General features: G+C 50.8%; 1 protein-coding gene across 4 annotated transcripts; it reads right to left on the bottom strand.

Moving 5' to 3' along the window:
* Window positions 1–25,616, bottom strand: ZNF746 (zinc finger protein 746). Of its 4 annotated transcripts, none has more exons than XM_059074287.2 (7): window positions 25,540–25,616; window positions 22,333–22,632; window positions 22,129–22,210; window positions 21,029–21,142; window positions 8,547–8,738; window positions 7,926–8,051; window positions 1–6,549 (listed from the first exon to the last, which is right to left on the bottom strand). In XM_059074287.2, exons 1-7 carry the CDS (start codon window positions 25,561–25,563, stop codon window positions 5,495–5,497), a joined length of 1,893 nt encoding a protein of 630 aa, XP_058930270.1. In that variant the 5' UTR covers window positions 25,564–25,616; the 3' UTR covers window positions 1–5,494. The 4 variants fall into 4 exon arrangements, with proteins under 4 accessions (XP_058930270.1, XP_058930271.1, XP_058930273.1 ...); XM_059074288.2 differs by having other exon boundaries at window positions 1–6,546; XM_059074290.2 differs by lacking the exon at window positions 25,540–25,616 and adding an exon at window positions 24,981–25,072.
* Between the last annotated feature and the right edge of the window lie 1,185 nt (window positions 25,617–26,801).

Raw genomic sequence — 26,801 nt, 5'->3', positions numbered from 1 at the left:
TTAAGTCTAAACTGTGCTTTTAATGTTTTTAGATAATCATATACAAACTGTACAATACTCAGGGTGAAAAGAAACGTGACAATTACGCAAATCAGAACTTTGTTTTACAGCTGCTGTCAGGGAATAAAGCCTTCCTTGTGATTTGTAAGTCTCTTGCTTTTTTTTTTAAATTGAAGCTTAGTTGATTTACAATACTGTGTTAGTTTCAGGTGACAGCAAAGTGATTCACGTCTATTTTTTCAGATTTTTTCCATTATAGGTTATTACAAAATATTGAATATAGTTCCCTGTGCTATACAGTAAATCTGTGTTGCTTATCTATTTTATGTATAGTAGCATGTATCTGTTAATCCCATACTCCTAATTTATCTCTCCCCTCCCTTTCCCCTTTGGTAACTGTTAGTTTGTTTTCTATGTCTGTGAGTCTGTTTTGTAACTAAATTCATTTGTATCATTTTTTAGATTCCATATATAAATGATATCGTATCATATTTGTCTTTGTCTGATTAGTATGATAAACTCTGGGTCCATCCATGTTGCTGCAAATGGCAATATTTCATTATTTTTTTTATGGATCAGTAATACTTCATTGTATATGTGTCCCACATCTTTTTAAACCAATCATCTGTTGATGGGCATCTGGGTTGTTTCCACGTCTTGGTTATTGTAAATAGTGCCGTAATGAACATTGGGGTGCATGTATCTTTATGATTTAGAGGTTTTGCATTTCCTGGGTATATGCCCAGGAGTGGGATTGCTGGCTCATATGGTGACTCTATTTTTAGTTTTTCAAGGAACTTCCGTACTGTTCTCCATAGTGGCTGCACTGGTTTACATTCCCACCAACAGTGTAGGAGGGTTCTCTTTTCTCCACACCCTCTCCAGCATTTGTTATTTATAGACTTTCTGATTAGGGCCATTCTGAGTGGTGTGAGGTGGGACCTCATTGTAGTGCTGATTTGCATTTCTCTAATCATTAGCAGTGTTGAGCATCTTTTCACGTGCTTGTTGGCCATCTGTGTGTCTTCTTTGGAGAAATGTCTATTTAGGTCTTCTGCCCATTTTTTTATTGGGTTGTTTTTTTGACATTGAGCTGTATGAGCTGCTTGTATGTATATTTTGGAAATTACCCCCTTGTTGGTTGCATCATTTTATTGCTTCATTTTTACACATACACCTTTATACAGATTTCCAGGAACACATGATATACAAAGTAAGAGAGCCCCATGAGGTGACAGATGGAGTCTGAGCAAGTGTCCATGGAAAAACAGGGGAGGCATCAATTCCACCTGCAGAAACTGCGGAAGGCTGGCTGAGGTTGAGCCATGAACTGAGGGCTAAGAAGGAGTGCACCAGGTGGATGGGGCACTGGGGCAAAGGGAAGGAGGACATCGTCTGCAGCGGGAACAGCATGTGCAGAGATGAGGAACAGCACAGTGCTCTGGGAAGGGCAGGTGGTTCAGTTCATCTAGAGCATGAGATGCGAGGGGAGTTGTAGGAGATGAGGACAGGGAAGGGGCCACCTCATGAGGGGTCAGAAATGTCGTGCTACAGTTTAGATTCTCAGTGCAGGTGTTGGAGTTGCTGGAGGACTTTAAAACCGGGAATGAGAGGGATCAGATCTCCCAGTTAGAAAGGTCACTTTGGGCCTGTGTGAAGGATGGAGAAGTGCAGGATGGGGTGGGAGCCACAGACTTGAGGCCCAGAAGGGTTTCTGGCAAGCCTTCACTGATGTGGAAGAAAGACTGATAAATGACAGAGAAAAAGAGAGAAGGTGACAGGAACTGTAGAGGAGAGGGATGGAGACGCAAACGAGAGTAACAGTCACACGTGGCCAGCACGATCTTCAAAGATCTTGAGGCTGTTGAAATGGTTAAGGTGCAGCTGACCCACCTTGTCTTCAGTCTGCCTGTGAACACGACCGTGATGTAGCACTACTCCTTAACAATGGAGAGTCAGAAGGGATGGGGACCATCTTTGGAAGCACAGGAATGAGACCAAAGTTGGGAAAAGATGAAGGTAAAGAAAGATGTCAGGAGGAGGCAGGCCGCAGATGGGTACATTTTGACGGGCAACAGAGGGTGGCCGATATGAAGGAATGACTGGGGATGATGGGTTCATCATTCACGGAATGAATGTTCTTGTTTTGGCAGGTTACTTCAGTGCCAGAACATACAGGAGCATCCCAGGAAGGATCTGGTCCGGCCTCGGAGAGGTGATGAGTGTTGTCCTGAGATTTGGGAAGCGTGGTAAGTCAAATAATGCCCCCCCACCTGTGAAAGCTGTCCACATCCTAATTCCCAGAACCTGTGTAGCCTTGTAGTATGGCAAAGGGGACTTTGCAGATGTGATTAAATTAGGATCTTTGGATGGAGAGATCATTCTCGATTATCTGGGCAGGCCCAATGAAATTGCAAGAGTCTTTATGATAGGGAGGCAAGAGGGTCAAAGTCAAAAAAAGATGTGATGATTGAAGCAGAGGTTGGAGTGATTCCCTTTGAAGATGAAGGAGGGGGCCACGAGCCAAGGAATGCAGGTGGCCCCAAGAAGTTGGAAAAGGCGAGGAAATGGATTCTCCTCTAGAGTCTCCAGAAGGAATGCAGCCCTGATGACACCTTGATTTTAGCTCCATAAGACTCATTTTGGACTCCTGACCTCCAGAAATGTAAGATAAATCTGGCTGGTTTAAGCCATGAAGTTAGTGGTAATTTGTTACAGCAGCAATAGGAAGCTAATACCAGGGACCACTGTGCTTTGGCCTAAGTGGGATTCTTTTGAGCCGTGGCAGAGCGAGGGTTCCCAGGAAGTTTGGGAGTCGTGGTGGGGTCCCCGTTCCACAGTGCTTGTCTGGTCTCCCTCACTGATTGGGCACCCCTGCTGGATGTCTGAGACGGACCTCGGCCTCCCCCTCCCCGCTGCCTAAACCCTTTCCTCCCAGGCCCTCTGTCGTGGAGAGCACCTGAGCCAGACCTTAGGAGTCATCCTTTCATGGGCCACGGATGGGGCTCTGGCATGACACGCAGGCAGCGTGAGGGCGTGAGGATGCGTGTGAGGACGGGCGAGGGTGGGGTGGGGGAGGAGCACCACCAGCGGGGCAGACACCAGGTGTGTCCCAGGTGACTTCCAAGCACTAGAGACATGTCCAGTGGGGGCGGTGGACCAGAAGCACAGAAGAGGGGTCAGGGCTGCTGAGAGGGAATGAGACGCCATGGCCTGTTCCCACCATCTCACGGTGGGCCTGGGCGAGAGCCACTCCCCTTCCTTCTCCGCGTCCCACTCCCACGCCCTCCGTGGCAAATTCGAGTGGATTTTTTTAATTTCACATTTTCATTTTCTTAAAAAGACAACCATCAAAAGAGACTGAAAACAAAACTTGAGATAGAATGTTAACAAGTGTTAACTCTAGTTGGTGGGAATATGGGTGTCAGCTGGCCGGGCTCAAATGCCATTGGAGGGATTTCACGCCAAGACCAGGGTTACAGCCACTGTAGGCGTCCCGGATCCTTTCTTGGCCTCTGCCCAGCCAAGAAAAGATGCAAAGAGAAAACATCCAGCTTCAGTTTTTCTTTGATACCCTGCAATGTTTTCTTCCTATCTTCATGTACACGATCTCATGTTAAACTAAATGTCGAAAACCATGACTATATTCTGAAGCGAGGTGACTGGATGTGGTTTTATTTTCCCTCCAGGTATCAGTTTTATCTCCACAGAGTCAAACTTCTCTGGATTCTCCCATCCCAGCTCTCAGGGACAGTTGCCTCCCTGGCTCCAAGGCCACCCCGAGCGGGAGGGCGCAGAGAAAGCCGACCGCGCCGCTGCCGCGGGGATGCGTGTAGTGGCGCCAGCGCCAAAGACGCGGGTCTAAGAACAGGACCCACCAAACCGCCTCGGTGCTGGTTAGGTTTTATTTTAACAGGAGGTCTCCTCTTCATTTGTTTCTCAAAATATCAGTTATATCAATATTAGAAGTGTAAACTGGTACAAAATATACAGTACATAGAAACAATCTTCTTAACTAGTCTATTGCCTAATAAAAGTACGCACAAGGGAGCTGAATGAACAGAGCGATGGTCTCCCCCCCTCGGGAAACAAGTTCCCCAGAGGACAAGGAACCAGCGTCTGCTTCAACAAAACGGGAATGGATACTCGTGTGGCAGGGACAGCACTGGGGTGGAATCAAGAAACCTTGGCCCATTTCTAATTCCACCTTCAAGATGTCAGCCAGGGAACGAGCAAGCAAGCCCTGCCCCTGGCCCAGCCCCTCAGCCTCGACCCCTCCCGGGGGAGAGCGCCCCCTGGCCACCAAGGCGGCCACTTGGCTAAAGCTTGAGGCCTGACGATTCTGTTCAGGCAGATGTGGGGCAAATCTTTTAAGAGGGCAAAATGAAAAGCTTTCCTCCCCCGAACTGATGCTCCAGAAGGCTGCGCCAAGTCTGCTGAGCCGAGCCTCTTCCCAACTGCCTGCGCTCATCGTGCACACGGGGTGCGAGGCTGAGATGGGTCCCCTCGGAGTCGCGTATTGCCTCACCTCTCACAGGAAAGGATGCTCGTCCGGCGTGCTTCACTAGGGCACAGTAACGATCAGATGAGGTTCCGTGCGAAAGCGTCTGGACAGCGAGAACACACACCACACCAAGAGAAAAGGAAACGGGCATCTGGCAGGAGCGGAGGGCGGCCCCTCCCCTGTGGGGGTCGGCGGGCGAGGCTCTGTTCCGGCTCTGCTGCTGCCGCCCCTGCCTCACGCCTGCATCCCTAACGGTGCTTCCGGACAGCTCTCCTCTGCGAGGCCCAGGAGCCACGTACCGGGGCGGGGCGGGGCGGGGGGAGCGGCAGGGCACCTGCGCATGGCCGGCGCTTGTGCAGAGCCTTCGCAGACGCAGACGAGAGGCAGGTGCTGAGAGACGCAGGGCTGCTCCTGCTCAGTCCTCCCGCCCGCGAGCTGAGGCCGGGCTTCCGCGGCGCCCGGCTGGCCTTACTTCCCAGCCGGGCCCTGGGCAGAGCCCGGTCTCCGCTCCCCTGGGGCTGTGTGCAGAGGCCGGCCCATCCCTCGGGGTCACTGAGGCCAGGGGGGGTCCAGGTCCCTCCTCACCCGCGTCCCCAGGCAGCCAAGCTTCCGTCACACCCTCTGTCAGAATTGGTAAGGACACAGCCCACAACACACACACGCACTCCAGAAACCAAAGGTACACTATAAAGTTTAAACTGGTGCTACTACTGTTTTCCGGCTTTTTCTTCAAGAATTAAAAAAAAATTTTTTTCGTAATTAAATTACTTAAAATTCTATGCTGTTCAGTTTCACAATCAGAGAATTCTACTTTGTTTAGAGGTGGAAGCTGTATTGTCTGATAGTTTCTCCTGCTCCAGTGATCGGTTCAGCAACTGGGAATCTGGTTCTCCCCCAGGCTCCGTTCCGCCTCGAAGCTTTCCGCACCCCCCTGCTGTCCGGAGAATCGCCTCTTCACACTTGGGCCTGCGGGGGTCGCCTGCGGGGGCCTCACAGGTCCCCGCCATCGGTGGGCCCCAGGACACTCAGGCCACAAGTCCAGTCGGTCACGAGGTCCGTGGAGGCCAAGGGTCCTTTGGAGGCGGGGCTCTTGAAGGGGTCGGGGGGCGCGGCAGGCAGCGGCGGCAGGGGCTGGCCCCGGGCCGGCTTGGCGCCCGCCGCGTGGTTGCGCTGGTGCTTGCGGAGGTGGTCCTTGCGGATGAAGCTCTTGCCGCACACGGTGCAGGTGAAGGGCCGTACGCCCGTGTGCGTGCGGTAGTGGTCGATGAGCTTGGAGCGCTCGGTGAAGCGCTTCTCGCACTCGGTGCAGGGGAACGGCCGCTCGCCCGTGTGCAGCATGCGGTGCCGGATGAGGTGCGCCGGCCGCGTGAAGCAGCGGCCGCACTCGCCGCACCGCAGGCCGCTGCCGTCCCGCGCGCCGCCCGCCGCCCCCGGCGCCCCGTCGGGCAGCCCCCCGCAGCTGCGCTGGTGCGCACTCAGGCTGACCTGCAGCTGGAAGCTCTTCCCGCACGCGGCGCATGTGAACGGCCGCCCCCCCGGGGGGGCCGCCGGGTGTTTCTTCAGGCCCGGCTTGTGGCCAAAGCCTTTGGTCCGGCCGGGGTACTTGCAGGGGTCGCTGAAGGGTCTCGGGGCCTGGCCGGGGTCCAGCACGGCCTCTCCGTTGTCAGGCGAGGAGTAGGGCAGACCCTCAGGCCCGGTCCTCGGGTTCAGGCCCGCGGGAGGCTTACACCTGAAATTCCAGCCCCACCGGACCCCCCCGAAGAGCCAGTCCCCTGGAGGGGTCTCGTCCTGGGTCACCGCGGGGCTGGGCTCGCCCAGCTCGCGCTCGGGCCGCGTGGGCTCTCTCAGCCCCAGCACGGGGTCCTGGCTGGGGAAGGAGCTGCCCTGGCTCTCCCAGGCTCCTTCCTGGACAGGACTAGGGAAGAACCTTGTGGCTTGGCCTGGTCCGAACAGGGTCGCATGGGCTTCTAGGTCAGTAGGATGCACTGGTGTGGCCACTACCTCCTCTTCCTGGACTTCGGTTTTTATCACAATCTTTACGTCTGCTGAGAAAGACAGAAAGACCAGGTATCATTCTGTCCCCTCCCCGCTTACAAAGGGAAGATCTTTCATCGGGACATTTGGCCCAACTACAGCCACTCTGAGCCCTAGTCTCGAAGCCTCCAGATCCGACCAGTTCAGCAGAGATGCCCCAGGTGGTCAGGTGGCTGCCTCAAACCGTGGGTGAGGACATGGTGTTCCCGACCTTCACCACAGGTAAAGCAACCAACCTATCTGCCCCCCTTGTTCTAGAACCATCACCACAGGCCAGCAACCATTGCATCTGCTCACCGCATTCCATTTTCACTTTGGCTCTTTTTTTTTTTTTTTTCCTTTGCTGTACGCGGGCCTCTCACTGTTGTGGCCTCTCCCGTTGCGGAGCACAGGCTCCGGACGCGCAGGCTCAGCGGCCATGGCTCACGGGCCCAGCCGCTTCGCGGCACGTGGGATCCTCCCGGACCGGGGCACGAACCCGCGTCCCCTGCATCGGCAGGCGGACTCTCAACCGCTGCGCCACCAGGGAAGCCCTCACTTTGGCTCTTAAGGCTAATCATGAAGTTACGGCAAGGAAGGAGCTCTGACCACTGGTGGCAATGCACCTGAGGGGCAAAAGCGCAGAGCTGGGCTCACGTGGATCCGAGACTGGAACGTGGCTCCCACAGAGCAGCGGTGACCTCAGGCAAGCTCCCCTGTGAACACCCTGTTTCACAGGGTTGTGTGAAGTTTAAAGCACACGGCACATGTGAAAGCACTTAGCAGGCTGTTTTGCATGCAGCAAGCGTTCAATAAATGTAGCCAGCTAGCTAATGATAAAAGTATTAGTGTAGTAGTAAACATGTGTTTGATTTTAGGTAAATGTACTTGAATTTCATGCCCTAGAGTTTATGTCAGGGATCTAGGCTTTTAGCACAATTTTGGGGTGCCAAAATATGACAGGAATTATTACTTAAAGTAACAGATAACTGCCTTTCTAAACAGAAGTAGAAAACTAATACATAAGTGTGGCAGTTCCTCCCAATTCGGGCCCGTGGACACCCGTCTCTGGTAGTGCTGATATCTAAGAAGCGGTTCCAGGCGGGTTTGGGTTTTTCCAGGTCAGAGAGGAGCCAGGGTTGCGGAGTCTGGGCAAGAGGTACGTCCTCTTAAGGGTTCAGCGTGTCAGGATTGACCGCTTAACACAAGAAAGGAACTGTGGGAAAATGGACCGTCTCAAGAAAGACCGTTCAAGCCTAAGAATCTAGAAGGAGAAAAAGGACAGACTATACGGAGTGTTCACATCACCGGCACCTAAATGCCTGCTGGCTGGGCCATCAGGGGCCGCGGCTGAGGCAGCCTCCGGGGCAGACGAGAGCCCTCCCCGTCCTCCCTCCGCACCCCGTACCTTCCGTGGAGGCGGCCGTGCTGAGCTTCAGCGTCCCGTCGGAGCAGGCGGAGGAGGGATGGTGGGGAGGCAGATCCGCCTGCCAGGAGGTGGGCGGGATAGTGGTTGAGAAGTTGGAGTGGACGCCTGCAGTGAGGAGAGCGCAGAGCCAGTGGCTTAGGGAAAGAAGCGGGCAGACCCCGTGGGAGAGGCAGAGCAGCTGCCCCAGACCCCACCGCCGGCTCTCCCGCCCGGGCACGACGACCCCACCTCTCCCGAACCAGTTTGCTTCTGTCCCCTTCTCTGAGGCACCAGGAAGCTCAGGCGCCACACTCTTGTCATACAGCCCCTCTTGAGTAGGAGGCAGCTGGTGACTTGAATGTCCGGTGCCGGGTCAAGAAGACCAGAAGGGGGCTGGCAAGGGTGAGGCAGAGGAACACCAGGACAAGAGCATCATGGAGCCCAGAGGGACCAGCAAGATGTCCTTCCGGGCAACCCTTGCCATAAGGTGGGAAATCTTCTAAACTAGTCAGGCCAGAGCCCACGGCCCCCCGCAATGCTTGCAGGAACTTCTCCCCCCAGCTCCTGCCCTCAGTCCCTGCATCTGGGTCCTGCTATCTGCTCCCAGCCTCAGCCACTCACCAGAGGCAGCATCGGTCGAGACGTCTCCTGCTCCGGCGTCCAGCTGGCTGAGGCCCCACGGCTCCTCCCCGATATCTGGCTGCCCGGCTGCCCACGCCTCCACGCCTAGGGCCTGCTGCTCCTGGAGTTGGAGCTCGCCTTCTTGCTTGATCTGCATTAAGAGGTCAGGGGCAGGAACGGGGGGCCCTGAGCCTGAGAAAAAGAGAGTGCGTGAGTGACAGCATCAGGGGCTCTGGGGCGGACACACATCCAGCCAAGGAAAGGCACACGGGGCCTTGCAAAGGTCAAACAGTAAAAGAGCCCGGTGGAAAGGGAAGGCAAGAGCTCAAACGGACTGCGGGGTCTTGCAGGCAAAGCATGTGGTCACATGGTATTGAGCACACGGGTCAGGCAGGGAAAAGTGAGGAATACAAAACTCATTCTCACACTTCCCTGGTGGCGCAGTGGTTAAGAATCCGGCTGCCAATGCAGGGGACTCGGGTTCGAGCCCTGGTCCGGGAAGATCCCACATGCTGCGGAGCAACTAGGCCCTTGCGCCACAGCTACTGAACCTGCGCTTTAGAGCCCGCGAGCCACAACTACTGAGCCCGTGTGCCACAACCACTGAAGCCCGTGCACCTAGAGGCTGTGCTCTGCAGCAAGAGAAGCCACCACAATGAGAAGCCCGTGTACTGCAACTAGAGAAAGCCCGCGCGCAGTAACAATAAACCCAACCTAACCAAAAATAAATTTAAAAAACAACAAAAAAACGCATCCTCAGGGCTGGATCTCTGGTCCATGGGCAAGACTGTGCTGCCCTAGGGAGGACCTGCTCTCACTTTAAACACAGAAATGCTAGATAAAATCTACCCCCGTCCCCAAAACCTTACCCCCTACACATGTATTTTATGTGAGCACAAAAGAAAGATCCCAGATATAAGAATCAAAGAAAAAACACAAAGTCAAATCAAGAGTTTGAGCAGGAGCCAAGTAAAGTTGTTGAAACAGGACGCAGGCCTTAGGGGCTGGGCTTTCATGTCCAAGTGAGGTAAGAGCAGAGCTGAGCTGCCTGCATCAGCCAGGAGCCATGAGGCTCTGTCCCACCAGGAAGATGGGGACTAAAACCCCATCCACACAGGGGCACAATAAGGAAGCTGCATCCTGTCCAGGGCCGTGGATGGAAAAGCCGCCCACCATAAATTAGATGCCCGCGTCCACTCTAACTTCACACTAACCACATGGTGCAGCTGAGAAAAGTTGAGAAATTCACAGAAAAACTGGCTGAGAACCACGGCAACCCAGGAGGCCCCCAAACAGAGGCAAATGCAAACCCGCCCACAGGGACACACCCACAAGGCAGGCCTTAAGGGGCCCCTACCAAAAGGCTAAACTTACAAACCAGAAGAGGAGCCAAATGGCATGAGAGCCATGGCAGAACTCACTCCCGCAAACTACAGAAAAAGAATAGGCTGATACAGTAGCATAAGTATGTTTCAAATATTCAAAGAAATAAAGGAAGGAACAGAATCTGTAAGGCAAGAACAGGAAATTATTTTTAAAAAGGCAGATGTGAAAGAGAACCAAATAGACATTCTAGAAACGACAAAAGCAGTCATGGAAATAAAAAATACAATGGCTGGCTTAACAACAGGATGAACACAGTTGCAGAGAAGATTAGTGACTTAGAAGATGGATCTGGGGAAACAATCCAGAGTACAACACTGAGAGATAAAGAAATGAAAATATGAAAGAGAAGTTGAGATATGGAGGATTAAACGAGAAGTTCCAACACATGCTGGTAGAAATCCCAGAAGGAGGGAATAAGAAATGGATACATGACAACAGGTAAAGAAATAATGGCTGAGAATTTTCCAAAATTGAAGGCATGGTGAGCCCATGGTTTGAAGGAACACCACTTCCTAAGTAGGAAATAAAAAAGAATATATAAATAAAAAAGAATATAAACCTATAAAACAGTCGTGTGAAATGGAACAGCAAAGACAAAGAGAAAATCTTAAAAGGCACCAGAGAGCAAAGAATGACATTCAGACTGAAAGCAGATTTCTATCAGCAAGTACGATGTCAGAAGATAATATTTTCAAAATGCTGAGGGAAAATAGCTGTCAAAATGAGGCTAGTATAATTCTCATTGCACAAACTAGAGAACAGTATATGAAAAAATTTATAAAATGATCATTTATGAACAGGTATGCAAAGATTCTAAATGAAAGAAATACAAATCAAACCCAGTAATATGTTTTCAAAAAAGAAAAAGAGACAAATACATTATGAACAAACTGGGTTTATCCTGAGAACTCAAGAATAAGCTACCCCTGGACAATACAGTAACACAACTCACAAACAGATTAATGGAGAAAACAACAGTCATCTCAACAGACAGAGAAGCAGCCTTCAGCTCTTCTATTTCTGGCATATGTCTGGCTAGCTGTGCAGAGAAACTCCTCTCCATATGGAGTATCTAAAAACGATGACTAAAGTATAAAAACACAAACATTTTTAAGCATGGATGACCTCTAAGAAAGCCTAAGTCAACCATGGTAAACTGTAGAGCATCTCCCATTCCCCTACTGCTGGGTTACAACGGACTGTACACCCCTGGGATAGACAGACGTGAGAAGCCTAGTGCTTAAGCAGGGTGGAAGGTTGGGCTGGAGACCCCTCACCACCACCACACACATAAACCTGGGGCCAAAGAGCAGTGTTCCCGGTGCATAAAACAAAGGTGAAAACCTGCCCTGTGAAAGGCAACGGCCCATTCTGGCCTTTGGTCTTAGCCGAGTGGGGAGAACAGTCTCCCCTGGCAGTTGACACACCCCAGGCTGGTGCTCCAAACTAGTTAAAAATAATAGCAGTTTAAGGAGGAAAAAAATCTAAATGAGTAATTCTCAAGGGAGGCGTGGGGAAAAAAAATAAATACAGAAAAGGCAGGGCTAAGGTCTCACAGCACAATTTAAGATGGTGGCTAAGAATCCAAACACCCTAGTGGCCATGGATGGTCAACATCGATGATCTAGACCAGCACCCGTACAACAGAGATCAAGGTGGGCCACATATCTAATTTTAGGTTTGATAGTAGCTACCTTAGGAAAGTAAAAAGAAACAGGGGAAATAATTTTAGCTATATATATATATATATATTTTGTGTGTGTGTGTGTGTGTTTGTGTGTGTGTGGTACGCGGGCCTCTCACCGCCGTGGCCTCTCCCGTTGCGGAGCACAGGCTCCGGACGCGCAGGCTCAGCGGCCACGGCTCACGGGCCCAGCCGCTCCGCGGCATGTGGGATCTTCCCGGACCGGGGCCCGAACCCGTGTCCCCTGCATCGGCAGGCGGACTCTCAACCACTGCACCACCAGGGAAGCCCTAGCAATATATTTTTAAACCCAATATATCCAAAGTATTCATTTAGCCATATATGTATTTCATCCCCTTTAAGTGCTCAACAGTCACGTGCGGCTGGTGCCTACTGTTCCGGACATTTCACACGTAAAGATGAGCAGACTAAAAACAAACAAGAAACTCAGCTATGTGCTGTTTATAGGAGACACACCTAAAACAGAAAGATGCAAAAGCAGTGTGAGACAAGAAAAGATATACTAAGTCAAATAAACAATTAAAAACAAAAAGATGTGGTTATACCATATCAGATGAAATAGACTTAAAAAGGAAAAATATCCATAGAAATAAAAAAGAATCACTGCACAATGGTAAACTGACCAGAAAGATAAAATAATTCTATGATTTAAATCTAATAACATAGCTTCAAAACAATAAAGCAAAACTGACAGAACTCCAGGAGAAATGAACAAATCCACCTCCTCTGTGGGGGACTGACATACCACTTTCCATAACTGGTAAACCAAGCCAACCAAAGATTGTAGGATCTGAACAACAACTATTAACAAACTGACCAAACTGACATAAGCATAACCTAAAGACAAGGAAAACACAAGCTTCTCAAGCCATACAAAACATTAAGAAAAAATGAATACTTTCTAGGCCATAAAACAAACTTCAATAAATTTTAAAAGATTAGTACTTTACACATCTATTTTCTAACTATAACACCATTAAGTTAGAAATCGATAACAGATATCCTCAAACTCCCCATATATACTAAAATTTTAAAAAAAAAATATATATATATATATATGCTTTCTAAATAATCCAAGGCTCTAAGGACAAATCACAATGAAAATGGAAGCTATTTGGAACCCAATGCTAATGAAAAAATTATCAAAATGTGTGTCTGCATCTACATGGTGCTTAGAGGAAAGTATGTAGCCTCATACGTTTATATTAAAAAAGAGGAAACAGATTGAAAATTAATAGGTCAGGCAGTCAATGCAAGACATTAGAAAGTAACAACAATAAAATAAAAGCAACAAAAATAAAAAGAAAGGAAATACTATGAGAGTGCAAATTAATAAAAGAAGAAACAAAGAACACAGAGAAGCAAACGTTGGTTCTTTGGAAAGGATATTAACCAATACATCTCTAGCGAGATTATCAAGAGAAAAGGAGAAAGCGCCAATAACCAACATGAAGAATGAAAAAGGGACATAATCATAGATGTAGCTGAGATTAAAAAAACAGAATATTATGAACGTTATTCCAAGAAATTTGAAACCGCTGGGGAAATGAACAAATTCCTTAGAAAAACTAGAGCTTGCCAAAACTGAATAAAGAAGGTCCTATAACTACTAAAGAACTTAAATCTGTAGACAAAAATCTCCCCCACAAAGAAAAACATTCAAAGAATAGATAATTCCAATATTACACAAACTCTCTGAGCGAATAAAAACAGAGGGAATACATCATATCTTTAATATCAAAACCAGCCAACGACAGTCTGAGAAAGGAAAAGTATGGGCCAGGCTCACTCAGGAACAAAGATTCGAAAATCCTAAACAAAATAATTAGCATATTAAGTCCAGCAATGTATATAAAGGATCAGGACTAAGTTAGGTTTTTTTCCCCAAATTGCAAGGTTGGTTCAACATGAGAAAATGACATAATTTACCATACTAGCAGGTTAAAGAAGAAAAATCATATATTCACCTCAGTAGATACCAAAATAGCATTCCATAAAAATTCAACAGCGATTCCTGTTAGAAACATCCAGTCAACCAGACACATACAAAACTCTTTTAACCTGATAAACAGCACTGATCAAAAAACTTTTAGCAAATATTAGACTCAATGTGAAAAGTTAAAAAGTATCTTCTTTAACATCATGAACCAATAAGATACCTGTTGTCATCACTTCTATTTAAGGATTTTCTGGGAGTTCTCAGCCAGCACAATAAAACAAGAGAAAACTAAATCAGAAAGATTTGAAACGAAACAAAATTCTTATTACTCATAGGGGATATGATTATCTTTTCAGAAAACCCGAGACTCATCAGACAATTATTGGAAAAGTTATTAGTACTAATGAGAATTTTGGCAAGGTTCCTAGATAGAAATATCGATAAATAAAAAAGACAATTGCAGGGCTTCCCTGGTGGCGCAGTGGTTGAGAGTCTGCCTGCCAATGCAGGGGACACAGGTTCGTGCCCTGGTCCGGGAAGATCCCACATGCCGCGGAGCAACTAAGCCCGTGAGCCATGGCCGCTGAGCCTGCGCGTCCGGAGCCTGTGCTCTGCAACGGGAGAGGCCACAACAGTGAGAGGCCCGCGAACCGCAAAAAAAAAAAAAAAAAAAAAAAAAAAAAAAGACAATTGCATTTCTGCCTACTCTTAGGGTTTTAAGGGAGCCTGGCAATTACCATTTTTCTTCCCTGTCATGGATCTTAACAATTAGAGAAATAAAACAAAAGAGGAAGGCTGGTGAGGGTGAACTCTTTTTATTACTGATAAATGAGGATGCAGCTTTTATGTAAGAGGGGCCCTCTGCACTGACCCTGGATCAGGAAGTCACCCTGGACCACGGTGAAGGAGGCTCTCCCCAGCAGCGCCGCAGAGCCTGCCTGTCCCTGGGGGCAGCCAGCTGCCCAAGGGAAGAAGGTTGGCCAAGGACTGTGCTTGTCCCATCCCTGCTCCCAAACTCCCCCATGAGGTGCATCCCTGGTGGCGCCCCTGGTGGGGTGCCTAACTGGGTGGGAGGGGACGGGAGGTTACACAACTGAGCCCCTGTCACAGGAGAAAAAGCACCAGGAAAGGGTGCTCCCTGCCCCCAAGACCCCAGCACACACCAGCAACAAACAGAAAAAGGCACCACTGACAACAGCGCTGTAAAAAATGCCCAGGACGGAGGAATACAGCCAACAACAAGACCTTGTTTGAAGAAAGTTATAAAACTTCACCGAGACGTTACAGATGAGATAAATGGAGTGACTTAACGATATTCACCCTTAATATAGTAGGGGTCAGTTCTCTCCAAAATGATTAATAGAATCAATGCAATTCCAACCACAATCCCAACTGGATTTTTCATGGAATTTGATAAGGGAATTAGAGAGTTTACCTGAAAGAGCAAAGGGAAAGAAGACCCAGAGTGCCAGTGAGAAAGTACTAGGGTCCCAACCTCCCATGGCCATAAAAGACTGTTCCAGATGGATTAAGAACTTGAACGTGAAAGGCAACATTTTAGAAGAAAATATAAGATGATGTACTACGACCTTGAGGTAGGGGAAAATTTCTTAATTAAGACATAAAAAGGACAAACCATAAAGGTATAAAATAAGTCCAAGTAAGTATGTTCTTTAAAGCATACCATAAGTGGAGAAGATTTACACATATCTCACACAAAAAAATTGATATTCAGGATAGTAAAGAACTCTTACAAATCAATATGTAAAGGGAAAACAAAAGAAAGATGGACAAAAGGCATAAACAGGCATTTTATAGGAGAGGAAAGACAAGTGGCCCGTAAACACAGGCTATAACATTCAATCTCATTAATTAGGAAAACGCACATTGTAAACTGTAAATTTTAAACCATTTCACTCCCACCAGATGGGCAGAAATTTAAATGTGAGGCATTTCCAGGGCTGGTGAGGACGGGGTGCAGCGGGGACCCTGGAGCTGCTGGTGGGTGCTGACTGGCACCGCCACTTCAGAGCGCACTGAGACGTTGCCAGGAAAAGCCGAGCATGCGCACTTTCCTATGACCCCGCACTTTCACACCCGGGTCTGTGCCTAGAGAAACTTTTACACGTGCCTAAGAATTTCCATCACAGCATTGTTCCTGAAAGCACAAAGGTTAGAAACAACACAAACACCCATCAACAGTAGAAGGAATAAATGCATTACGTTATATTCATAAAACAGAAACTATAAAGTAGTGAAAATCATGAGAAGGAATGACTTCAGCTATACTGCATCAGCATGGATGACTCTCAGAAACATAAAGTCAAGTGAAAAAAGCAAGTTGAAGAAGAATATATATGGTAGGATCTCATTCATAAAAAGTTCAAAAACAGGTTAAACAATGTTACTTAGGAATATGTTCGTAGGTAATAAAAATGTAAGGAAAAGCAAGGGACTGATGTCATCCATCTGAACTGTGTGTTTATCTGTGAGAGGAAGGGAGGGGTCTGGGGTCTGGGAGGGACAGTGGGGTCTTGGAAATAGATCGGGTTACGATCTACTTCTTATGCTGGGAGCTGGGAGTATGGGTGTTTACTAATCGCTCTCTAAACTTTATGTATTTTGTTTATGTTGTGTATTTTATTCTGTAGTATTTTGTTTATGTTATATAATACAAAGTAAGAATGTATTAAAGAAATAAAATAATATTCAAAAAACAAAAAACAACATTTGATACGATATAACATTTGTTCACGATTAAAAACAGTAGCCCAGAAGTGGAAGGAAACTTCTTTTAAACTAACAGTATCTTCAAAAGTCTATGGCAAAAATCATCCTAAATGCTGAAACTCTCTTAAGTATCCCACAGACAAGGATGCCACCTATCACGGCTACTATTTAACCATGTCGTAGGCCCACTGCTAAACCAGAAAAATAAAGCTATGAACATTTAAAAAGAAGAGATGACTTTTGTGCCATCTATGGAGAGCACAATTGTCTATGTAAAGAACCTAGGAATCTAAATTGACTAGTCATTAGAAGTCATAAGAGAGTTGAGAAAATGGTTTTTCTTACTAAACAAAGTCAACAGCTTTACGGCACACCTGCAACAACTACTTAAAACATGTAATTAATTTAAAAATCTCATCCACAATAGAAACAACGATGATCAGGAGAAAACTGTAAAGTCCTATTCAGGCACACACAGGAGGCTTCGGTAAACAAGTCTTCCTGTGGGTAAGGGGGCTCAATACTGCAATGACAGTAATTCTCCAGAAATGAAATTACAAAGGAAATGCAATTCCTAGCAAAATTCCAACAGGATTTCTGAGAACCTGACATAAAGATTCTGAAATTCATCTAGAAGAACAAAGGTCCAAGAATAGCCAAGAAAAGTTTAGAAGAACAAGTAGGGAAAGCTTAGTCTACTACATATCAAGGCTTAGTATGAAACTAAAACAGTGAGAATTGGTGAAGAGATAGACAAAGAGACCAAAGAAACCAGTAAAGAGCCCAGGAACGGCGCATGCATGTATGGAAACCTGGTTCGTGACCAAATGGGCATATTACACGTCACTGGAGAAAAGGAAGAATCTCCAGCAAACTTTGCTGGAAAATTCGATGTCTTGTGGGGAAAATTTTTAAAAATTCTCCCTTGTAACCTCCCCAAATATTCATTCTAGCTGGATTAGAGACTTAAATGTAAAAAGCAAAACTAGAGTGAGGCAGGAAAGGATATTTTAAGACAGAAAAAGCACAGATCGTAAAGGAAAAGACTGGTGTTTATGACTCTACCCAAAATTAAAACTTCTATCTAAGAACTACAAAGTTAAAAGACCTGCCACAGACTGGGAGAAGATATTTGTAATGCAAATAACAGACAAAGGCTTAGTATCCAGAACTATATAAAGAGATCCTGAATCAGTAAGATAATGAAAAACAACAGTAGAAAACCAGAAAAAGATAATTCACTGAAGCAGAACCCAAATAAACACCTGAAGATGCTCAGCTCCACTAACAACTGGGGAAATGCAAATGAAAACAAGATACCACTTCACTTCCATCAGATCGGCAAACATCTAATTCTGAAAAGTGGGCAAGGAAGTAGGAAAGCAGGTCCTCTGAACTGCTGGGGAGAATGTAAGCCAGTGTGACCACGGGGAGGGTGATCTGGCAATGGCAGAGGTGCAGACAGGCATGCCCTCCGCACTGGGATTCCTCCTCCAGGTCTGTTCCCTAGAGAGACATCAGCACATGGACACAAAAACACACCTTTAAGAATGTTCACTCCAGTACCACTGGTGACCCTGAAAAGTCAGAAACAGCTTAAGTGCAACTCAATGGAGGGATGGATAAAAAAATTGTAATTTAGTTGCTTTTGGAACGCTGAGCATCCGTGAAAATGAACGAACTTGATTTATACGCATCAACAGAGATAAGTATGAAATACAGAACTCTGAGTGACAGATATGATGACACGTGATTTTTCAAAACACACAAAGCCGTTATTATATATTGTTCATGGCTACATATGTATACAACAGAAGTTTTAAAATGTGGATAGAAAGGACAAACAGGGCTTCCCTGGTGGCGCAGTGGTTGAGAGTCCGCCTGCCGATGCAGGGGACACGGGTTCGTGCCCCGGTCCGGGAGGATCCCACGTGCCGCGGAGCGGCTGGGCCCGTGAGCCGTGGCCGCTGCGCCTGCGCGTCCGGAGCCTGTGCTCCGCGACGGGAGAGGCCACAACAGTGAGAAAAGAAAGGACAAACATCAACTTCTGGACCACTGGCTACCCTGGGGAGGAATGAAACTGGGAGATCTAAAAAGGAATTTAGATTGTATCAGAAATATATTATTTCATATACACACACGATTTAAATTATGAAACACAGGATGCATTCAAAACTATTTATTAAATTCCTACTCTGTGCTAGGCAGTGTTCTAGGAGGCCAGAATGAGTACATGAACAAAACAAAGGCTCTCATCCTCTTGAAATTTACATCCTAATGAGGGTGAGGGTGGTGACCAGACACATACACATCTATAAGTAGGAAACATATATAATCTATAAACATGAAATATATTATAGTTCTACATAGGTAATATCTATGTCTATATAAAGTCTATAAATATAAAATAGCTAATAATCGAAAATGTGAAATATACATAATAGATGCTATCGGATATGGAACAAACCAAAGTAGGAAAGGGAGGCCGGAAACTCTGAGTGGGGAGAGGGGCTGCCATTTTAAATAGGCTGATCAGGGAAAGTCGTATTTTAGCAGAGACCTGAAGGAGGTAACGGCTTGAGCGCAGGAAATATGTGAAGAGCGCTGCCGGCAGAGGGCACTGCCAGGTGCAAAGGCTCGGAGGCTGGACCAGCCTGAAGTGTTGAGGGAACAGCAAGGAGGCGGTGGGGCTGGAACTGAGAGAGTGGGGGACGATCCGAGGGGGGCGCCCGGCCGCGTTGGGAAGCAAAGGACGAGGACTTCTGCTGTAAAGGGATCCCCCTGGCTGCTGATGGGGGGCGGACTCTGGAGGATCGGGGCAGGAGCAGCGAGCCTGGCGGGAGGTGCCTGCGCTACTCTAAGCAGGAACCACGGGCCTGGGGGCAGGGAGGGCGGGCCCAGAGTCGGGAGGAGTGCCGGCGGGGTTTCCCGACGGGGTGCGCTGGGCCTGAAAGAGGGTCAGAGATGGCTCCTGCGCTCCCGGCCTGCAGCGGGAGGACGGGGGGGCTCCCAGTGCAGTGGGGAGGCCTGTGGGAGGAGCAGGCTCTGACGGGCAGATGAGCTCGGGAAGGCACGCGCTCCAAACGGGCTGTGCGGCAGCTGTGCTCGTGCAGACAGACCGGGCGGCGGGTGTGCAGGATTCAGGGGCGAGGTCCCGGCGGGTACTCCCACTGGGAGGACGGAGTGTGGGCGTGGAGAGAGGAGGCGGAGGGCTGAGGGCACCCCAATGCTTAAAGGTCAGAAAGGGCGGCAGGAAACAGCAAAGGAGAGGCGGGAGGAAAACCAGGAGAGGCTATACTGCGGAGCAGGGACCCCAGTGACACCAGCGCCCTCCAGGCAGGGAAAGAGGGTGAGCAAAGGGGGGCGAGCAGGTCTCCGCTGGGCAAGAATGGGTGGACAGTTGGGGAGGGGCCTGAGGACTGGCGGGCCCGCTGAGCACCCAGTTCCCCAAGCACGGCTGGGAGGATTTAGGGGGTTGAAGAGAAGTGGGAGAGGAGGTCTGACAAGCGGCTGTACGAAGCCCAGAGCGGGGGAGGGTGAACCGGGGGTCCCGGCTTCCTGGACCGAGGTGGGCGGGGAGGAAGGCCACCCAGGGTTCCGGCCGAGGGGCTCAAGGCCGAGAGGGGAGCTCTGAGTGCCGGAGGGGAGGGCTGGGCAGGGCAGGGACTCGCCAGAAGCCACCACATTTCCAGGCCCCTATTCACTCGCCTTATTGTATGTATTTATTACATCCAGGGAGGCCTCCACATGGATGTAATAAATACAATAGAACAAACCTACGGGGAACCTCCCACCCAAGGTAAGCCGCTGGCAGCCCCACGGGTCATAACTATCCTTCCCATCCAGACAGCACTCTCCTCTTAGTCAATTTCTAGCCTTCAGCACTGTCCCTGTTGACCGAAACTGGTGAATGCGTTCTGAACACGGGCTGCCCCGGGGAAAGGGAAAATCTGACTGCGACGACACAGCAAACGCGGAAGACACATTTTGTGAATCACAAATTAGACATGTAAGACTTTTTAGTAATCTAGGTGGTCGGACGAAAGGGAAGCCCCGAGGCAGGTGGTGCAGACAAGGGGTCTGGGGAGGAGGTGGGCTTGAGCCTGCAGGGCGGGGTCTCCCTGGTAAGTGACAGACCGTCGCTGACCCCCCAAGCCCGCAGTCTTCCCGTCAGCCCTTCGGCTTTTCTCATGTGTCTACCTGTCCTGTCCTTAACTTTCAAAGGTGCTGACTGGCCCAGGAAAATCTGAGACCGTAGTATCGGGTATCCAGATTCACCTTAAATAAATCAGTGACTCTAACCGTGTTGAAACGTGGCTAATGGGTTAATGTTCTGTGATTACGAATGGTTTTAAGTGAAATCTGGTTCTCGGGTAGAGGCAAGGCTGACTCTCTGTAAGGCTGTGAATGAATTAAATTTTGTCTTTATTATCTTCTACCTTCCTGTCTGTGTCCCCCTCCTTCTTCCCCAAATGCTGAGCCACTGGCACCATCTCTTTCCTAGAAGACTAGGTTTGCTGCCTGTTTCCACGCTGGGAAGTATTCCTGGAGTGTGAGCTCAACAGGCTATAGGTCATAATTCAACTATCAGAAAACTCAGGTTTAAAACACGGATGTTTTTCCTTGGCTCTCCCTGGAAAGAAGGTCACACCCTCCCTGGCCCTTTACTTTTGCTTCCATCTGATTGCCTGCTATCTCCCTAGCCTTCCCCCAACCCCTCACCTGGACTCGGGTCCACAGGAACATCTGGAACCTTGGGGCCAGCGCGACGCCAGCTGCACGCCTCCTTCCCCTGTTCAATCTGGGAGAGGACCTCGGGCTTGGAGATGGCATAGTCTGGGGAAAGACAGAAGGGTGAGCTTTTGCCATGTTCCGTTCAGAGCTGGGGATAGGCAGCCTGGGAAACCAAGATGGCCAAGAAACTACATTTCTGGACTGGTAAAGGGCGGTGGTTCCCAAGCATAGGCAATTTTGCCTCCTAGGGGACATCTGTCAAAGTCTGAGACATTTTTGATGGTCACGACCGGGGGCTGGGGGAGGTGCTGCTGGCATCTGCTGGGCGGAGGCCAGGGACACTGCCTAACATCCTATGAGGCACAGGATGGCCCCCCAAACAAAGCCTCATCTGGCCCGAGATGCAGTGCTGAGCTGAAGACACTCTGGTATGGGGTCTCGAGGTTAAGAAGCCGTACATTCCTGCAAACTGAAATAGAACCTGCTCACAGCCTCATAACCATGCCTTTTGGCCTTCAGGCCTGGGGTCACACAGATACCATCCCAAGAGGTAATAAGCCCAGAAGAAACAGTCCAGGCCTTCTTGGGGGTACTGCATGAAGGAAGCAGCAGCAGGCCCAGGGTCTGGGGAAGCCTCCAGGCGTGACGGCAGCGCTGGCTGTGAGAAGCATGGTCTGCCCACATTCTCCGCCGACCCAGGGGAGCGACTCGGTCAAGGCCTCGTGTCTCAGCGAGAGAAGGCGAGAGGAAAAGTCCTTCTCAAACTTGGGTTGATCATACTGGATCTGAGAGCGGTAGGAGCCTTCTCCACTCCAGGTCTCAGCAGAACAGAAACGGCTCTGCTCTGAGCCTGGTTAGGAGAGGGGCCACCATGCCTCCCGGTCTGGCACCCCGTGAAGTTCACCAAGTAGAAGGCAGCTTTTGACTCAGTCACCCAGGGCTCATCTTTAGGAAGAGGAGGCGATAACGGTGCCTGGTCAAGGTTCCCAGTGATTTACGTATCCTCGGGACAAAAGCCACCGGAAGGAAGAGAGAAGCTGGGGTCTCCCCAAATCACACGTAACCAAGAAACGAGTCTCAGGCCTTACCCAGGGAGACCAGCGTCTCGTAGTTCCCCCGCATCACGTGCTTGTACAGTTCCCTCTGGCACTCATCCAGCTTGCCCCACTCCTGCTCCGAGAAATACACGGCCACGTCATCAAAGGTCACGGCACCCAGAACCACAGCATCACGCACGCTCACCCGCACGCGGACGGGCACGGGCTGTCCCACCCCCGGCGCCCGGGGCTTACCTTGGGGGCCTCGCCCTTGCTGCCCGGGGGCAGCCGCAGGACCCAGAAGTTCCTGTTCCTCAGCAGGTTCTCCACGTTCTCCAGCCGCCTCTGCAGCAGCCCGTACTCCTGCAGCAGGGTCCCCAGCACCGCCCACTTGCCCTCCAGCTGGTTCCCCAACTCCACGGCCGTCTTCTCGCAGTCGGCCAGCTTCTTCTCGGCCATCCCGGTTCGACCTTCTAGGGAAAGCAAGCGGGCAGCCTGCGATTCGATCTTCCTCTCCATGGCCTGAATTGTAGCTGCCATTGTCCACGGAGAAATCTTTCCGAAACAGAGAGGAGACCAGCATCAATCATTCCGCCTGCCGTGTTCCTTGAACCCCTCTCTCCGAGGCATCAGGGAGCTGGGCGGGGAGCGCACGTGTGGGAAGGGGGGATGTCCTGTGCCACACGCCAGATCTCGGCCCGGGGCGCTCAGCTCCTCTGGGCGGGTGCCCTCCCTCCAGGCCTCTGCAGCGCTCCCTGCAGACCCCCATCAGGGCACTCGCCCGCCCGATACAGTAACCTCCCGCATCCGCCTCTACAAGCGCTCTGAAGGCAGTGCTGCATCTTTTCACAGCACAGTGAGGGGCCCGTAGGCGATCAGTGCAATTCTGCTAAATCGACAGTGACTTCGCACCGCTGGGTGTTTTAATGGAGAAATAGTAAACTGCAGATTTACTAGAGCCCCGCCAGCACCTCCCATCATAATTGCACAGGATCTGTCTACTGATGATGACCTAGCAAAAAAAACAGCTGGTTCACTGAAACGACACAAACACAAGCGCCGCTCAACCGCTTTATTAAAAAGCAACTCGTGTCTCTTTAATAAACATGGAAATCTGATGACTCATTCCTTTCCACCCCAGGACAATCTAATTTTGTCCAATTACCACCCCCCTCAAACTAAAAATCACCATTACTGCAAATCTCCCCCAGCCAAGAGTTAGACTTTTTGACAAAACACAAGCCCCAGCCCTTGTGAGGCTTTTTCTCTCACCGTTCCCACCCTTCCCAAGGGGCAAATTACGGTCTCAGACATTTTTGTCGCTGCCCCGGGATCAGTGACACACCTTACAGACTGGTGAGGAAGGTAAGACATATGCCATAAGGTTAGACTTTTACATGGGCTGCAACCATCATAAACCGTCATTCCCGACTTGCCTGTCGTTGGACAGTTCACATCATGCCTTAGCAGACCAGCAGCTGGGGACACGGGGGCAAGGGCACACTTTGCTTTGGGTGGGGCTCGACCACTAGACCCCCCCAACCCACATCTGAAGGTAGGACCCACGGGTCAGAGAGGAAATCCTGATATTTATACCTTCTGGCAGCACCTGAGGATCAACGGTACATTACAGCATTCTGAAAATTATTCCTAAGCAAATGTTTGGTGACTATTTGCAAAATTTAAAAGTGACTGGTAGGAACCAGTGCGGGTTCATTTAGAGAAAGTCACTGAGAACTAGGACACGGGTGGATGCCTCCGAAAACGGTGACAGGAGAGTTTGAGCAGAGGCTGAAAAAACTGTCAAGGATGGAGCATCAGGGATTTTGTGGTTGTCTGGAAGGCAGCTGGACCAGATGACCTCCGACCTGAAGAAGGTAGGGCTTCAGCTGGGCCTCAAAGGATGGGGAGGAGCTGGATTGGCAGAGAAGCAAATGGATGTGGGACTCTTGCTCAAGAGGTAGGTGGTTCTGCTCTGAGGCCGCAAAGACTGCACTGGGCTGCCATCTTGGGCTGGCGCAGCCCTGGCCCTGGGTGCGAGGCCACGTTTCTTCCCTTCCCCTCACTGCTCTCTTGATTAAGCCCTGACCTAAACGTCGGCTTCAGAAGTGTCCTTTCACTTTATCGCCCAGCTCTCCATCCCCTGAAATCCCACTCAGCCTCCAAGAGCATCCGACTGCCATTCTTATCATCTTTGTGTTGCAGGAAAAGGGCATCTGCATAAACCCCGACCTTACAAATAAGGCACATGCAGTTTTCTTACATTTTAACGGGGCCAGGGAGCCTCATGTGAGGCCTTCACACTATTTGGTGAGAGGTGGCGACCGTTTCTACTCAAGCCCAGCTCCTCACTGAACGGTGGGTGGACAAGACGGGGCTGGCCTCAGACTCCAGCCAGGGAAGCGGAAACTCTTTGCTTGAGAACAGCTAATGGGCAGAGAACTCCAAATCCTTCAATGGCTCCCCACCCACATGATGAAGTCCAGGCAGGCCTTCAAACCCCTTCCAACTCTCCCTGCAGCCTCCTCTCCCCGTGCCTCCCTACCAAAACCATCTTTTCCAGGCAAATGACTTCCGTCTCCTCCTTGACCATGCCCGGCACTGCCTGCCAGTCTGTGTCCAAGCCTCCTCCCTACCTGAAAAGCTCCACGGGTCCAGCTCAGCCTGATGAAATCCTAGCCTTCCCTAAAAGCCCAGCTCAAATCACAGCAGCACAGGCCAGGAAGGTGCACGCACCTCTTCCTGCTCTGCTTTACCATCACCAGTGTACCGAAAGCGCCAGTGTGTCCCGGCACACAGAGCAACCCTGTCTTTCCACACCTTTTCTAGCCGTGCGATCCCGGGCAAGTTAACTTCTCTAGGCCTCGGGTTTTTCTTTTTTATGACAGAGAATCAGAGCCTACCCCCTAGGTTTGCTGTGAGGACAAAATCACGCCTAACAGGGCTGGTGCCGTGCCTGCGTCCCTCTACGAACCGGAGCAGCTGTCTTCCGCCCCGACCCCGAGCGAGCCGGGCACGCAGAGGGGCCTCGGTGCCAGCGGAATCGCCGCCGCTCGGGACGCCTCCCAGGTGCCACCAGGCCGCTGGGGGGAGCTGGGGGGAAGGGAACGCAAGGCTGAGCGGTGGGCAGAGAAAGGAGACGCGGGGTGGGGGGCGCGGAGACGAACGGGCCAGCGGATGGGGCGGGGGCAGGAAGCCCCGGAGGGCAGCAGGAACTCGGCGTGGGGCGGCCTCTGGTGCGCGGACGGCCGGTCCCACCCTGCTCAGGCTCGGCCCGGAACGGGGAGCCTGGCCGGCGGGTGCCTAGGCCCCGGCGGACCCCGCGTCCCGCTCGCTGGAGCCCCAGGCCCGGCGGCCCGGCCCGGCCCCCGGAGTCCCTCCCTAGGGCCTGCGGCGCCGTGTGCTGGGCCCCGGCCGCCCGGGGCCCGAGTCCGCACGTCCGTGCGTGCGGGCCGCCCTTACCGGAGCCGCGGCCGCCTCGGCCATGGCCCTGCGCTGTCCGGCTCGGCCCGGAGGAAGTCGCCGCCGCTGCCGCCGCCGCCGCCGCCGCCGCCGCCGCCGCGCGGCCCGACGCGAGCCGGCCCGCGGCCTCTCCGCAGGCGGCGCCCACCCGGCCCTGCCGTCCCCGCCCGCGTCGCCGCGCTCCTCGCTGGCCGGCCCGCGCCGCTCCGCCCGCAGACGCGCCGCCGCCGTCAGCGCCCGGCCGGTCCACACTGCATCCTGGGAGCCGGCGCAGGCCCGTGAGGCTTCCTGGAGGCAGCGCGGCCGCACAGCCCCACCTGCAGCCCGGAGAGGCGAACGGCAGGCGCGGCGCCCGCCCCGCCCCGCCCAGCCCCGCCCGGCGGCCCGTTGCCGCTGTGCCACCAGCCTGCCCGCCGAGCCCCGGACACTGCCCGGCCGCCGGCCTCCCAACCCGCCCAACCCGCCGAACCCCCGACCCGCCGACTCGCCGACCCACCCTGCCGCTGACCCGCCAACCCCGGCCCCTGATCCACCGGCCCGCCGATCCCCCTGGCCCCTTGATCTTACCGACCCACTGGCCTGCCACTCCGCCGACACCCCAATCCCCCGAGTCCCCGACCCCTAGGCCCACTGAACACGGCCGGGTGCGCGCTGAGTCGCCGCCCGGACTCAGCGCCAGACCTGCCGCCGGCCGCGAGAGCCTCAGGCTTTGGTCCCCCGCGCTCCGAGGGACTCGGTGACCAAACAGGATCTCCCCGCTCCAGGGGGCAGCCGGGCCGCCCCCGGTGAGCGGCCCCCCCCCCCATGCGAACCCCAGGAGACCCTCGCCTTCTCCCCTGGGGCGCCCGCCACGTCGCCTCTGCTGCTTTAGGTCCTGCGGGGCGATCTGGGCTTCTTGTGTGTTTACTTACTTGGACAACTGTACCTCATGTCTACCTTTGATTTGAAGTGGAAAAAATTCTTCCAACAATAGGAATATAGCTCACTAAATCCCTGTAGGCAGCCACTTAGAACTTTCTATAAAGTGTGGGTTAGCTATAAAAAATATTTTTAATGGGGATGGACAACGGAACACAATACCATCACCTAAAATTATTTTGGTGAAGAACTTCGTATGGGAAGATGTTCATGATATTTTAAGAGAAGTCTGTCCAGAATGATTATATTATATATATGATTATATATATATTGTATATAAATATATATAAAATGATTATAAAATGATTACATATATTATCATTGGAAGGTTTGGAAGCATATAG

This window comes from Kogia breviceps, chromosome 9 (assembly GCF_026419965.1).
Source record: "Kogia breviceps isolate mKogBre1 chromosome 9, mKogBre1 haplotype 1, whole genome shotgun sequence".
Taxonomy (NCBI): domain Eukaryota; kingdom Metazoa; phylum Chordata; class Mammalia; order Artiodactyla; family Physeteridae; genus Kogia; species Kogia breviceps.
This window is presented reverse-complemented; position numbering and strand designations above follow the sequence as displayed.